Genomic DNA, 16,639 nt, shown 5'->3' with positions numbered 1-16,639 from the left:
ATCAAATTTGAGTTACGTAATGTACCTGATGTGACTTACTTCAAAGAAATTGTTTAGTTTTAGTTTCACATGGGACACAAACAGCGGCCTCCTGGGTTAAAGTCCTTTTGACTTTGATGGCGCATAAAGAAATAAGCTAGATATACCTACCTTTTTCTCCCATATATTGAAACTGACGGTAGTATTTGACAAATGGGACTGGAGTGACACTGGGTCTCAGTACCACTCTCATAATTGTCCATTATGAAGTTACCACCAGGAGACCATTAGCTTAGCTTAATATAAATGCTGGAAGAAGGGGGGAACAGCTAGCCTGGTTTTGTCCAAAGGTAACAAATCCACCAAGATCTAAAGCTCATTATTTCCATGTTTCATCTTGTTTTTACATACAAACGGCCCAGTTGTGGTTTTAAGGAGTGATGTTACCTTTCAGCAGAGCTAAGCTAGCTGTTTCCCCCAGTTTTCAGTCTTTATGCTTTAGAAGTGAACTATCTCCGGTTCCAGCTTCACATGTACTGTACCCACGACACAAGAGTAGTATCGATCTTCTTGTCTAACTCTCAGTTAGGAAAAAAATGTCCCACTATTTCTTAAGGATCCCTTAAATTTCTTTATTAATTGTGACCAGGGTTTGAGCCGAGTGCAACATTAGTGTCAGGTCTCTTTGGTGGATAAAGCATGTAGTTGTGCACACTGTTTCTAAATTTCCTTAAACATATCTCCGCTGCACTGCAGTTTCATGTTTTACAAATTGGGATTAAGAACAACAATAACATAATAATGACAAGGGTATACTTTACCTTGCAATATGTACAAGATGTACTTTCTGGTTGCAATTTCAATTAAAATTCTTTGTGTAACCAGGCACTGATGTTTATCATTGTGCCTCCGTGTGTTCCTCTGTCCTCTCATTTAATCCAGGGTTTTTCCATATTGTCTTCCTTTTTGCTGAGTAAACTGATCTGTGTGTGTTGTGTGCCAGACTAAGCATGCCTCCCCTTCGCCCGCACATGTCAGTTTAGGACAGCATCTGCTCCCTGAGAGCAGCTGAATGAGCTGAACGGGGGCTAGAGCGTGGACGCATATATCAGTGGAATCAGGTGACAGAGGCAGGTGACTGAGAGCAAAATACAGCAAATACATTCTCTTTGAATTAGAGACTAGGAGGACAGAGAAACAGAGAAAGAGGAGGGTGGAAAGTCAGAACTGGAAAGTAAATAAATGTGAGTGAGGGAAAAGAGGAACAAGATAGCAAGAGAAGCAGCAGCTATTTTTAAAAAGAGCATTCGACTGAATAAAACATTACCAGGCTGCAGTCCAAATGACCAGAAATCACAAGGCAGGTGAGAAATAACCATGTCAAATTATAGCAGGCTTGTCACATATGTTTTGTTTATTATTGACACCAATCTGGACTATTTTCGCATGCAATTTCTCATATGCTGGACCAGAGAGACCCCCTCCTGTGCGTCAGGAGCAGCGACCGCAAAATTGTTATTTATGTTCTACAGTATCGGCTGGCTCTTCAGCGTCATGTGTGGCAAAAACAAAAAGCTGTTAGCAGAGCAAATGGATCAAAGGCAGTTAATAGCGTGTGAATGTTAGCAATCGTCTCCTGATTCACACTTGGCCCAGTTCCTAGCCTAGATGTAAGTGTGTCTCTGCTCTTTTTATACTCCACAGAAAATTATCCTCGTCATCCTCAACACCATCATCAGCAGTGACATCTGTGACTAATTATGCATACTGTATTCTAGGCAAGTGCTTCCCAGACGTTTTTGTCTGACGTATCCCCCACAGTCCTGTCAGCTCCTTCACAGTGTCGCCAAATCTTTTCCAATGAAAGACGTGCACAGATATTTTTGGGGGCAGGGGCTCAAGCAATAAATAGGAGCACTCAGCCCATCTTCAATGATGCCAAATCGCCATTCATTCATAATGATACTATTCCTAACAAGCCTTGTTCAAACATTTTACTACTTGAACCACAAGTTTGACATGTTTTTCAAGATTAATTAATTAATATTTCAGTTGTTTAGACCAGTTCATTCACTCCCAAGAGGAGAGGGAGAGACCCCAATGTTTTAGACCCCTTTCACAGCAGATATTTTGACTTGCCAAAGCAGGAAAAGTAGAGGTGGAATTAATAATAATAACATGAATGATGGCTGCAATCCATATAGGTGAGCCAGTTCCAGGGTTCTGGTCTTCTGCACGCTCACTCACTGACAATGACTTACAGGGCCCCTTAATGGAAAGCAGCCATTGTTAGTATTATTAGTGAAACCTGTGCTTTTCCTGGTTTCACAAGACATAATGTCCGCCATGAAAATGGCTGTTGGTAGAAGAGCCATGGACTGCGACATGCATGGGAATGAATTACAATATAGTTTAATATATTTCTCACCTTTTCGTGATGGTCTGGATAAGTCGCTAAATTTGTTGCTATAGTTACTTCTTAGAAATAATTGCTAAGAGTGTCTGAAAAGTAAAGTAATTTCCTTGATTGGCACCACATCATGTTCCTAATTTGTTCTTTTGAATGTTTTTTAAACTGATCAGGGGCAGAGAGAGACTCTCAGCACAGAAGGGGCGGAGCATTCTCGACGGGCCCTTCTGATAAAGTCAAAAAACTTCCGGTTGCGTTCAAATGTTTGATCACTGAGAACAGTACACGGTGCTCTATGTGCATCAGTTGACCAATGGTTCAGCACCACTGCTGATAGACAGCGTCAGCGTGTTGCACATGGGAGAGGTTTGCCCTCAGGGACCAAAACCTCCTTGGTTAAGTTTAAGAAAGGCAAACAAAAAAGCCTTTCTGCCAGAAAGGCCTTAAGGCAAATGTCTCCCGCGTGCCAGCCTGTCGCTTGTCGCTGTCTATCGACGGTGGTGCTGAATGCCGACAGGCCAGGTGCACTGTCTCAGTACCATTTCTTTCTTACATGGGAATTGCATAAATATAGAAAGACAGAGGATTTTACAACATTCGGACGGAATTCTTCATAACCAAAATTAAGTTAATAAAAAGTTTTTTTATATATATTTTTATTATAAGGCTTCAATAATCTGTGCAATGTTCCATCAATCGTATCTGTATAAAAAAGACACATAGAGTGTATATATAGCATATACTTGTACATATAAGTTCTTATCTATTATGCTGTGTCGTGTATATTGAGCTGCTGTAACAAGCGAATATTTGTGGGATCAATAAAGTCGATCTTATCTTATCCTATGTACGTGTTTTTCTTTCTCGTGTTTTAATGCATATGGTTTGTACTTTCTCTATATTTTACTGCCTAGCAAGATTTAAAAAGACACATCAGTCACACGGTATTTGGCTGATGGTGTAACTTCATCTCTCAGTCAGTCAGTTATTGGGGGACAAGCATCCACTGTTGCAGTCCAACCAGAAAGTAGCACAGTAAGGGCTATTAGTTTATTTTAACAGTATACGCTATTTAGCTAACTGTTTAATCATTATGCCTATTTAATGTATCTATTTCAACAGTGTATTCATTTAACTGGCCTATAGGCTCTTTATGAAGACAGCAGTCAGATAATGGGGCACACTGGCTCAGCAATCATGTCATTCTGTCTGTGTATTTCTGCTTTGACCTAATGTGTTATCATTGTCGTCAGTGATATGAAAATATGTTTTGCACTCCTGCCAGCTGATTACCACAGGGAATAAGCATCTATTCCCTAAAGAAACTATTTGAAATTCCAGTATCATATTACACAACATGTTCTCGCTTTCTCCTCACTCTTTCTCTCTTTGTGCCCACACAGGCACACTTTCAAAGCAGATAGCCCAAATGGAGCACTTGAAACAGATACGTCTGTTATTTGAGTTGACCTCCTAAAAGCCTGGAAAGAAATCCCAACTCAGAGTTCCTACATTAGCAATGACTACAAATTAAAGACTTCCTACCATTTAACTTAAGTTTTAAAGCTTTAAATGTGTCTTGCCTTCTTTAATGGATCTTTTTATAGATTTACTACAGTGTAGAGTTTTGTATTCAATATCCGTGTTTCCCCTTCAGTTTTATTTCTTTCATCTTCTTGCTATATTTCCCTTTATATTTCATCCCTCCTGTCCTCTCCTACTCCCCCCCCCTTCCTCCCTGTGCTCCCCCGTTGTGTACAGTATCTGCCTCTGTGAACCCCATTTTAGTCCAGCTGTGTTGTGAGTTTTAAAACAAATCCGTATCAACTGTGTATCAGGTACATAAATCACGTGATTTATTTAATTAGCCAACCCTCCCAGAGATCTCACACTCTGCTTGGAATGCCTTGCTTACTGACCTCATGGAAAACTGCGGCCTGCCAAGGTTTCCTCTCATATCCCCTAAAAAGGAACCTAAGGAGTACTTTTGGAAATAGACCCTGATAGGGTTTTTTTTTTTTTTTTTCACAGCGAAAAAACAAAACATAAGATCGGTCAGACACACACAGGCACAGATTGGTCCTTTTGATGGAGGATAAAGTGCTTCCAACGATAACGTGTGAATGTTGTGGGTGTATTGCATGATGATGAGAGGATTTTACTGCAACGTAGGTACATTCGGAGCGCTGGCAACCGAGTCGCAGCTCTCTGATCTAACCGCTGGTCACTTTGGTCTTCAGGCTTGTGATGCTTTAGTGTTTGGGCCTCAGCTGTGAGCTGGATGAGAGCACATGCTCCCAGGCCCGATTTGGAGCCCACACGGGGTAACCGAGTTAAAGTGAACCCAGACAGACGCTTTGCCAATGTGCTGTCTCCTCTGGCATTACATCAGATTGCTTGTGATGAATACATCCCGTATCCCCCACTTTCTCTCTCTGTGTTTCTCTTTCTCTCTTGTACTGGCTGGCAGGCTCATTGTTCTCTGTCGGGGCCTATAATGAAAGTTTGATTAGAGAGATTATTCTTACTATTTTACAGTCTGCTGACAGCAATGACGGAATAATGTAGAAGTTGACATAGCTGACATCATTACAAGTGTTGAATATAACAAAGTACATCCTTGCAAATATTCTGAAAAGCAGATATAATATAGTGCCAAAATGACTGATGTCCAGTCTCATTTAAAGGTATTACCCGTAAAATGTGCTTTTATCCAAAGCTCTTTACACTTATTCATCTCTTCACTCACACACTGATGACAGTGAGCTACCAGACGACACTGATCTAACCATCCACCATATATGTTTTATATTGTAAACTTTAACTGTGAATGTGAAACTTTTGTGTTCAACTTCCTTGTCCACCAGTGCATCCCTTATCTTCATTTGCATGAAGTTAAAAATTAACAACTTGACCCCTCCCGTTTTCCGTGTAGCTCATGTCGCGTATGGAAAACAAATAGTGGTGAACTTTGTGCCACGTTGTATCACGTTCAGTAATTCTTCACTGTTATGTAAAAGACCAGGGTTGTAGAGTTAACAAGTGACGAGAGAGCACTGCTTGCTTTTAACTATGACCAGTGTCATGCATGAACACGCTAAAAGAGCAGCATCCATTGAACCTGCTCATGTTTTTGGTAAACGGTGAACGTATCAGTTTACAACTAATAAATGTGTACCTGAGCATTGGTAACAGGTGATAATGACACTCATGCATTATTAAAACTCAATATAAACTACCAAAATAATAGAGAGGAGTACACATTATGAAGTAAGGTAGTGAAAGGGCCAGTGCTTGGTTTGTCCATTCTGTAGAAACATGGCGGTTCAACATAGTCGTCTCCACAGAAGGCGACCAACGGCGTCTGTAGATACAAAAGGCTCCTTCTAAGGTAACAACAACATAACGATTCTTATTTTCAGGTGATTATACACTAATGAAAACATACCTATGAATATTATATTTCATTTCTGCCAATACAGTTGTATCCGAAGTCTTGGCCACCCTTTGACAAATTTTGTTGATCTTTTCATTAAAAAGATGTAAGACTGAAAGTGTTATTTTTGTTCAATTTATGAAATAAATGAGGCTGTGTTTACATATTTTTAATGAAGAAATCAACAAAATGGGTTATTTATCAAGGGGTGGCCAATTCGCATATAACTGTAGATCCTCCTAAATGTTACACACTGGACTTTTAACTGATGGCACTAAAAATGTTCTGTATATTGCTACTCACCTCCGCATGAATACTTCCCTACTGAATACTGCACTGAAGTCATTAAAACAGCAGATAGGCTTTCTCTCAAATCCATAACTCATTGAAAGCAAATGAAGCAAGTATGCTTCTTTCGTTTTTCATGATTGCACTCATTGACTTTAAATATTGATATTTTCAAATAGAATTCTTTGCTTTCACACACATGGACATTACACAGCAGCTGTCAGCAAGGCCTTGTGGGTCAAAAGCCGGACGGAGTAATGGAGGGAGGTGGGAGGACCAGAGCTGTGTTTTAGTGCCTGAATAAACAATCAAGGGGTCATCTGGAGTTTGAGGTGTCTGTGACTGAGAATTGATGGAGGTCTGCGGGTCCACATCTTAGATAGAGATGGGACATAATTCGTGGGAAATACGGCATCATAGTCGACTTTCAATGTAACATCTCTGGTTGTCATCCATGGAAATGCTTGATGCTTACAAGTGGACAAGAGTTACAGTTTGTCGGGTCGTGTAATGATATCTTTGGCCAGACGCAGCTGGAGATGAAAGCGAGCTGTGGAGAAGGCATGCTGGGAAGTGGAGTGGGCTGCTGCTCAAAGACAGGCTGTACCAAACGGATGACATGATCTGTGTTTATTTGCACAGTTGTACAGAACATTCCCCCCAATCTGCGCAGCATTTCAGGGATGGCGTAAACGCAGATAAGAGTGACGTCACGCTGGGATGGCTGTTGGGGCCACCTGTATGTTGAAGAACTAGGCTAACCATATACGGCTGAATATTGTGATATCTGTGTAACACCTCCGAGCACACTTCAGCATTGCAGAAGGAATTTGTTTACTGCCTACTACAGTGAGACACACGGACAGTCATGTCCTCTTAGTAGAGCTGTAAATTATTACAACCACTCGGCTTCAGAATGAGTTTTTAAGGAGCTGCTGATGTGAGGATATTCAACACCCTGAATGTTTGTATCCTATATTTTTGTGAAGTGTTCTGTTCATCAGCATTTATCCTTCAAGGTCATAATTTGTCCCCATCTTTTTTTTAGATTTTAGTTTGATTGAATCACTTTAGTCTCTTAAACAGTGTCCCCATGGTGTATAACTGCCATTACCCAGATGAGAGAAGCTCTGAGTTGATCAAAATGTTGAAAATTGAGTTGCATTCAGTTATTGCCATGCATTCACAGCGATGAGATTTACAAGAAGCAGGGAATGTTTTACCATAACCAAAAGCACAGCAAGCTATTTCATCATAATTTGCATATATGCTAGATCACTTGTGTCCAGTATGTTACAGTTTTTATGTTCTCGTTTGTTTGTTGTCTTTTTTGATTTTCATTTCAGTTAATACTTCTGTCTAATAGATTTTAAACAGTGTTAGAATACCAATTAACTCCACATTATCAAGCCTGCACACACATTTTATAGTCAATTTGTGTGATACAGTGGGCAAGGACAGTTTATTTATATAGCATCATTTATACAGTTTGTGTAGGAAGTTATTAACAACAACAACAACAACATAAATTAAACATTAATCCTTATTTTGCTGTTGGGGGGGGGTGTCAACATTATCCGTTGCATTTCATATCAGCTTGTTTCAGCTCTTTACTGCAGCGTTATGATGCTCACTAAGTGACATATATTCCAACCAAAGACTCAATGGCTTTCAATGGTTGCACCATTCAATCACATTGCTCATCATTTATAAAACTGTCCCCAAACTTCATCCTGATATATGTATTTGGAAAGATTTTAAATCTACTTAAGTTATTTGGTTTCAATGATGTTTATGTGCAGAGCATGCATTTGTAATGGGTTTAAGGCAGAAGAATGAAAGAGGGCATTTACATAAGAGTGATTGTTAAAACACCAAACAAAAGAATAATGTCAATAAGCTTCACATACAAGGAATCACTTGTTTGCCCTTCCCTTTGATGCAGCAAACAATGATTTTTTTCCAAAAGTAATTTGCAACATGAGATGCTATCCTTTCATTATACAATTATGCAAAGACAACAGGATCCAGCAGGCTACTGTTTTCACCTGTGCCTCTCAGTCTGGAGTGAAACCTTGCACCACACACACACACACACACACACACACACACACACACACACTGATGAGTGTATTATACGGCGTGGCACTGGCTGGTCTCCAGGGTGCAGAGATGTCTGAGGACATTATCAGTCACCACTGAACCCCAGAGAACAATCCTGCCACCAGCTTTTTTGTTACGAGTCCACATCCTGGAAGTTTCCTCCATAGAGACTCCAGAAACTCTACATACTCTAGATAACATGCCATGTTTTATAACATAAAACCCGCTGCTGTGCACATACTGGCACCTTTGTGGTCTATTGTTTGCATGTTGTGGACATTTTAATTTATTTTTATTTTTCACACCTGGGTTCCAACGGCTTCTTCTTTTTCTTTTTTTTACGTATTCCTGATTCCTGATAAATTAGCCTCTGATAAATGCACCACCTCTTTGAGAATCCTGCCCCATTAGGTGAGGTGATGTGCTGGATGAATAGGTCGTGCTCCTCATCTTGTTTGGTGAGAACAAAATGTGCCTGGTAATCAATGAAAATTTAATTGAGTGACAGAGAACTGGAGCCCTAACAGGCACATTATGCCATTCTTTGATGTATTTTCAAAGCCTGTTTGTGTCCCTACCTAATTAATCAGGATAATGATAACTATGGATACAGTGGTGTTTTAGAGGTAGGGGAAGGAAGCTGTCATCTTCAGAGACAAAAGTAGCAATCACAGAAACAAAAGGTGAAACATCAATTATATTGTTTGCATTGTTACCAATGAGCAGTGTCGGAAGATAACACACATCTAATTCAGAAAATGTAAGTGAGGGTTAACGTGACACTGAAAAAAGCTGCACGGCCATCTGCTAAAATGAATACGGGATAATTCAAAGTTGTGAAATTAATTATAGAGGACAAAAAAATGTGTTTGAAGACTTGAAATTGAATCTACAAATTACAAAATATTGGCAGTGATTTAGAATGCCAACAATATCACAAGGGGATATTTATCTCCTCTGTGAAATGATTTGTTTAGAAGCATTTAAATTAGGACTAGCCTGTTGCTAGAGGCTTTAGCTTAAATGATTGGCTGTAAATTATGATTTCCTAATGAGAGGCAGCAGCGAGGAGGGAATGAGAGTTTAGAGTATGGTGCACCTGTGTTCTGCTGACATTTATAAGCCTCCCCTGCTTGTTAGTTTTGCCTAATAAGTCTCTTAAAGGCTCTTATCGCCTTTCAATGTTATGCAATTTTCATATTTTCTTTCACATGATAATTACAGAAATTAGGTTATGAGAAAATCAGCCCCGGGTTGCGGTAAAGTCTTTGATATTCCTTTTATATATTACAACAATACTTACACAAATTGAGAAACTGAGCTAATTTTAGAGGGAATTACTGTTTCCTTAGGAAAAACCTGATAGCCTGTAATTTCCCAGATGTCTCCTCTGTGTTTTTCCCCGTCTATCCATGAAATATGTGTAAATAGTTGCAGCTATACGTGTTCAGTATAAATGCTTCAGCTTCAGACAGCCGGTGCAATAGTCTGCAGTTCTTCAGATGTCACTCAAACCTCTTTGGTCCATTGTTTTTTTCACCTTTCAGAGCGGTGAGGCTGCACTTTTCCTCTGCCAGTGGCAATGACTGTAATCCGTGTAAACAGAGCGAGTGGCCCTGGTAGCTTTATCCCCTGCGTGCCAGGACAAGCCGTGGAGACGTCCTGTCTCATGATAACTTTGTCACTGTTGTAGGGAGCGCGAGAGGAGAGGGGAGGAGAGGGGAGGAGAGGGGAGGATGAGCTTGTCATGCGGGCCTCTCCACTCTCTCACACAGCGGCGGGACTGCTGGCCTTGTCGCCTCCAGCTCCTGCGTCTGCTGTTGACGAGCGCCACTGTCACTCTGGTCGTCCCCATGTCTCAATAAGCTGCTCCCTGCTGCTGACAGCTCCTGACAGGCCTGCAGCTAAGCCTCTGTGCTCACCTGAACACACTGCCCCACTCTTTCTGTAATGAATGGTTAAGTGTGTTTACCTTATTAGGTTTCAGGCATGGACATAAAATATACTTCTTAAAGTGAGGCTAGAGTAACCTTTTAATAAGAAATAACGCAATCTTCCACGTAGAATTCAAAAGTTCAATTCAAAGGGGATGAAGCTCACCTTTGCTCAAGTTAATACACTTAATACAGTTCATACAGGGGTTTGTCCCTACAACCTCACTTAGTCTGGTATTACCAGTAGCTTATGTTAGCAAGGGTTAACTAATGTTAGCAAAACTTTTATGTAACTCTGTGTTATGTTTTAGCCTTCATCAGGTAAACTTCATGCCAACAAACCAGAAATATCATAAATAAAGTAAGTGCATATCATCAACAATGTGCAGTTTCTTTTTGGTTCTTTCACAGACAGACTTCGATCCACTGCACCTTTCTCATTCAAAAAGTAAAGGTTTTTTTAATGTAATTTGTATTAAACGGGAGGAGGACTTTAACCCTACTCAAATATGCCATGGCCTTAACCAAAATGTCTCCTGACCTATGCTAAGCTTAGCAACACATTTGAAGTTTCTTTGAAATCAGAACAAATGGTTGAAAAAGACAGCCAAAAGTAATGGATAAAGCGTTCAAATAAGTATTTAAAAGTAATGTATAAACCGTTAAAGAAACAGAAATATTTGAGTAATTAAAGTTATACTATACATGGTGAATAGTTAGCTGATGTTAAGTGGTAGAAACAGAAGAAATGGACAAGCGGCTGAAACTGTAAACTAAAGTAATGGATAAATGGTTAGCTAAAGATTAGAGAAAAATGGTTCAAGTACATTTAGCTAGCGTTCAACTCCATTAAACAATTCAAAGGTAAATAATGGTTGAATAATGGTTGAAACTGATAGAAGTAATCGACATGGTTACAATAGCTAAAAGTATTGAGTAAACAATCAAAATAACTATCTTAACACAGATAATATGGATAAACAGTTCAACTCCATTAAACAATTTTCAATGAGGAAGCAGGAGTAAAAAACAGATATTAATGTGGAATTTATACACATAATTATTCCAAGCATACTTTTTCTATATGTTGTAATACATGTATGGACGGGATCCTTAAGAAATGGACAAATGGATGAAATGTCCGGTTTAGTAGTAGTAGTATGAAAGCAAACTCCTGACAGACCAATCTGACACATTAATTAACATTAGTACAATAATAAAAAAAATAGTTGAAACAATTGAACTAACTTGATAACATCTAATATCATCCTCTTAAAAATCAGTTCAAATGAACAAATTAGGAACATAATGGTGTGTTGATGAAGGGTGCTTGAGTTCATTTAACAACAAAATTATGTTGAGAGGCACATCTACAGATACCCAGATCATCTTTAAGGTCTTAAACTGGCCAGAGAATCATTCTCTTTGGTAAAATGAACTGCAATAAATCAACTACTAATCAGAACAGAGTACTCGTCAGTCATCTCTCATAAGAAAATGGGATAATTTCATTGTGGGTATAAGACTTTAAAAAAAAAGCCAATGCCACCAAGAAGCACAGTGTCTCTTTGCTTGCTGAATGGGTCAGGTTTTTCCTTCCACAATGAGATACATCAGTTGTAATGGCTCTCATTTTGGCGGCACAACTGGGAAAGCTTTAAACAGATTTGGCACCAGACAGACAGATGGCTCAACCACACGGATCAGCGTGACAATAAAACCAGAGCCCAAAGAATTAAATCAACCCCAGGAGTAATTACATTCAAACTATTGGTCAACCTTTTCCATTTGCTGATCCCAGTGTTATCAGGGACATCGCCTCTCAGCTCCTGTGTGCAACAGGTCCACGTGTGGAGAATATATTTCAGGCGTTAATGATGTTGCATGCAAGGGCACCATATCCTGTGGGACAAAAGGGGTGAGAAGATGACGTAATCAGACAAAAGGTTGACACTTAACCTGAAATGTGCTGGAAAGAAGCTCAAATCCATTCTGAAATCCATGAACTCTGCAGTGAGTGCACACAGAATCATTCAGTTTCAGTATGAGTCATGCAATATCTGAAATTGGCTTGTGGTGAGAACTCAGCAGTGTTCTCCATGCAGCCCGTGTCACCGACTATACCGTATGTCTGTATAGCAAATGCTTTATTGGCCATTGTAATAAAAAGGTCCTCATTTAAATGACATGTTCTGTGCCATGGAGCTGCTTAATTAACTGAGCTTTGTGAGGATCTTTTGGGCTGTGACACTGTTCAGACGACTCAGTGGAGCACACACACACAAACCGCACTGCTGACTTTTTCTGTTGGGACAGAGGAGTTTTATAATCTGAGGGTTCACAGAACTGCAGGACAAAGAATGATTTTATTACATAAATAGGGGCCGACATTTGCAACTACCTTATGCTGTCCTGTTTATTTGATCTGGAAAAATGTAGAGGACTAATTAGGTGCAAGTGTACTCATTAGCTGGAGCCACTCCACAGAGACCAATTGTCAATGAATTATTCAAGCTCTCTCTCCCATACACGACATCAATACTCGGCCATTCCCACCGCACTGCTGTGCATTCTCATCTTCAATTGCATTCTGCCACTGTGAAATGAAGAGTCTTTGAATTTATCAGTAGTGCTGCTCAAAGAATACAAATCATTTGTATCTGTCTACTCCAGGTTTGACTATCTTTCCCAGCCTCCAGCCTTTCTTTTCTCCGACCCCTGTCCTCTGCTCTGTAGATTTAATTAGTTCTGCCCCAGTAACCCTGCTCCTTTCTCCTTCTTCCCCTCAGGATATGGCCATGCAGCCCCCAGCACAGATGGAGGGAAGGTGTTCTGCATGCTCTACGCCCTCCTGGGCATCCCTCTCACCTTGGTGATGTTCCAGAGCGTGGGTGAGCGGATCAACACCTTTGTCAGGTACCTGCTCCACCGCCTGAAGAAGTGCCTTGGCATGAGGCGCACTGAGGTCTCCATGGCGAATATGGTGAGCATCGGCTTCATCTCTTGCATGAGCACGCTGTGCGTCGGGGCACTGGCCTTCTCCCACTTTGAGAGATGGAGCTTCTTTCATGCTTACTACTACTGCTTCATTACGCTCACCACCATCGGCTTCGGGGACTATGTAGCGCTGCAGAATGATCACGCTCTGCAGACCAAGCCGGAGTACGTGGCCTTCAGCTTCATCTACATCCTGACGGGCCTGGCTGTGATCGGAGCCTTCCTCAACTTAGCAGTGCTGCGCTTCATGACCATGAACGCCGAGGACGAGAAGCGGGATGCTGAGCAGAGGGCTCTCCTCGCTCATAACGGTCAGGCGGGTGGACACATCCACTGTTCAGTAGACCCGGCCTCCACCTCCTCCACGCCGTCTGGGTGCGGCGCAGTTGGAGGCAGCGGGGGAGGGGCAGCGAGCAGGGGTCTACGTAACGTTTACGCTGAGGTGCTCCACTTTCAATCCATGTGTTCCTGCCTTTGGTACAAGAGTAGAGAGAAGCTGCAATACTCCATACCCATGATCATCCCACGTGACCTCTCCACCTCGGACACCTACATGGAGCAGGGAGAGGCTTTTTCCAACCCCCTGCACTCTAACGGCTGCGTGTGCAGCCTGCAGCGCCACTCGGGCATCAGCTCAGTTTCCACTGGTCTGCACAGCATCAACACCTACAGAAGACTCAATAAACGCAGAAGCTCCATCTAAACCAGGAGGAGGTCATGACTCAAGGTCAAGTCTCCATTGTGTGTACCATGTGGTGAGGGAGGGTCCCTCTACTGTGGTACTAGATTAGCTGTGGACATCAGGGGAACACGACTCCAGTCCTAAAGAGACTCCTGATGTTTGCTTCTTTCTGGCACTGAAGAGCCTGGTGCTGCAGCCTCCAGACTCCAGCTGTGTATTTAGCTCCCATTAGCTAAGCACAAACCATTTAGGACTAACATCGTTACTGATGTCACTGCGAAATAACGCTAATGGTTGTTTAAGAAGCATTTGTTACACAAACTCTGAAACTGTTGCTGTTAGAAGACAGGTGGGGGGAAAAAAACACATGTGCAGCTCTCTCTGCACCTCTGAATTCCAATGTTAGATATCGTAATGTTGAATTCAGTATTTTCTTTGTTCATAAGACAGAATTTCATGTTCTAATATGAAAAAGGGACAAAAGTACACTGTGAGATATGTTTTTAAGAGGGTGTGTTAATTGTATATAATGCCTCCGCTAAGAAATATTTTATGGAATAATTTCAAATCCACTTTTTTCCAAAAAAAGACTTTCCAAAAGGAATCTTTGGTTGTAAGTATTACACTCAGTTCAGTGAAATTAAAATGTGTATATATTTGGACACTTCACTAGTAGGAGTCATTGAGGGAAAGCCTATTTTTTCAGTGGAAATTTACAAAACAGTTTTCAGTGTCTTCTCCTGTGTGTCTGTAACTAAAGTTCAGGTTCAAGCCAAACTTTCTGATCTGTTTAATCATATTAACGGCATTTGAATGATTGATTGTTTCGATCGAGAATGATTGAGTAGGTTTGGCTTTAATGTCTTGCTGAAGGACGGGACACTTGTTACTGTTGGATCAAACTTGTGACAGCGTCTCTAACCACTAGGCCTCCCTGCCGACCCTCTCAGACCTCACTGTTTTGTATAAATCACTATGAATTTATTTTTCATAGTTTCTTCCTGTACATCAAACTATTTTATTTACTTGTTGCTCATCATTTGTTTTCATATAGCACAACTATATTCTGATAGTTTAATTAAGAGCATGCAAGCTCACTTTGTGCATAGTAGAGAGTCATATCTTATTCACTGCTGCACCTTAGAATACTGTTGTATATGCTTTAGGACACTGGAATTCAGTGCACTACTTTTATTTTATTTTTTATTTAATGGAATCACATAATGTTTTATTATGTAAATTATACGCCCTAATTAATTCTTTCTTGTGTTATCAGTCTGAGTTTGACTTGATACTCTGTGTTATTAATGATTGAGAATAATAGCAGTACACCTCACTCATAAATGGCCTCAGAGTTTGCACCTCATGCACTTAGGGGGTGTTTGCTCCAGCCCCACCTAAACACACACTTGATTCAGCCAACTGAGGTCTTTATGCAGTGTTTGTTATTGTTTTAGATCGCTGAAGGAGTTTTCTTACATAATCTTTATTTTATTTTTGTAGTTTCACTTTACTATGTCTCAATATTTTAGTCATATCACATTCTTTTCACATTTTCATCTTTTTTTTTCTACTGGAACATTCTTATTAATTGCAATATGCCTGTTAAAATTGTTCAGCATCTCTCATGAACTGAAAGAGAGACTGCAGTTGGCTATGTGTGTGGCTATACATTTACAGTATGTTTTTTCTTTAATCAATAAAACCTGATTTAATTTAAGACAATAGTTTATTCATTTGAATGTCAACTGGTTGAATCATTTTGATCATCTTCTTATAGACCAGGAACGCTTCTGGAACACGCCACTAGGAGGGATAAGGATAGAGATAAGGCTACCAGGGTACTCATGCGCATGTAAAATTGTTTTGTAGAAAAAGGTGTTTCATATTATAAACAGCACTCTGGCTGTGTCTAGCTCTCCTCTGGCTTTAGCAATAAAGAGAATCATCCCCTCGTTTGCACACATACACACACAGTCTTCAACATCATCAATAGTGGTTCAGTAATAGCAGACGGTATTAAGGACTGCTGATTGCGGTGTATGTCATGTTACATTTAATGTTTATTACATTCAATGCTAAGATTGCAGGTGCAGTGAGCAATCTCAGATGCCTTCAACAGTATTTAAGAAACAACATTAATTTGGCAGAAAATTGGAGTTCTGGGGAGTTTGTAACAGGAGAAAACAAAGGAAGAATTTTTTTTTTTTCATGCTGCAGAGGTGAAGGTGCTTTGGTGCGGAATTGCTTTATAAAAAGATGAATTTGATTAAACTTTCCAACAAACTTGGGTGGTATAATATTTGCTCTACAGAACTGTTTACGTCAAAGAAGTCATAATTTTACTAACCTTAAACTTCTTTCACTACTTTGTGACCTATTTGTTTCCACCAGAAAAGTTTCTGCTTCTGTTTCTACTTCCCTTTTTCATCAAATCTATAAAAAACACTTTAAATAACTATAAATGAAGCTTAAAACTTTTAGGGAAATCTATCTCCCTATATGAACACATACCCTACATGTGGCCTGTTCAGACACGGTTGCAGCAAACCTCTAGATTTACATTCGACTGTGTCATCCCTGCTTTCATCATGGCTAACTTTTCAGCGAGGCCTCCATGCTGCATTACATAACCAAAGTTAAGATGGGGTGAGTAAGGGATAAGTTTACTCACCCCTGTTATGATATTTATTATATAACTGTCACAGTCGCACCTTTATAGCTGCAAACCATAAACTCTTCTGCTCCACTTCCCAGGAGAAAGTTCCCCTGATGTTCAGTTGAGATCTCAATGTCCTAAATTACCTTTC

At 40.3% G+C, this 16,639-nt stretch overlaps 1 protein-coding gene across 1 annotated transcript in view; it reads left to right on the top strand.

Annotated features, from left to right (window-relative positions):
* Positions 1-15,554, top strand: part of kcnk3a (potassium channel, subfamily K, member 3a) — a 34,263-nt gene extending 18,709 nt beyond the window's left edge. The window contains exon 2 of the mRNA XM_051409621.1: positions 12,940-15,554. Coding sequence (XP_051265581.1) covers positions 12,940-13,850 — 911 coding nt within the window. The 3' untranslated portion in view covers positions 13,851-15,554. The remainder of the gene's footprint in view (positions 1-12,939) is intronic.
* The last annotated feature ends 1,085 nt before the right edge of the window (positions 15,555-16,639 follow it).

The sequence above is a fragment of the Dicentrarchus labrax genome, unplaced genomic scaffold (genome assembly GCF_905237075.1).
Source record: "Dicentrarchus labrax unplaced genomic scaffold, dlabrax2021, whole genome shotgun sequence".
Taxonomy (NCBI): domain Eukaryota; kingdom Metazoa; phylum Chordata; class Actinopteri; family Moronidae; genus Dicentrarchus; species Dicentrarchus labrax.
The sequence above is the reverse complement of the archived record's forward strand: the minus strand, read 5'-3'. Positions and strand labels throughout refer to the sequence as shown.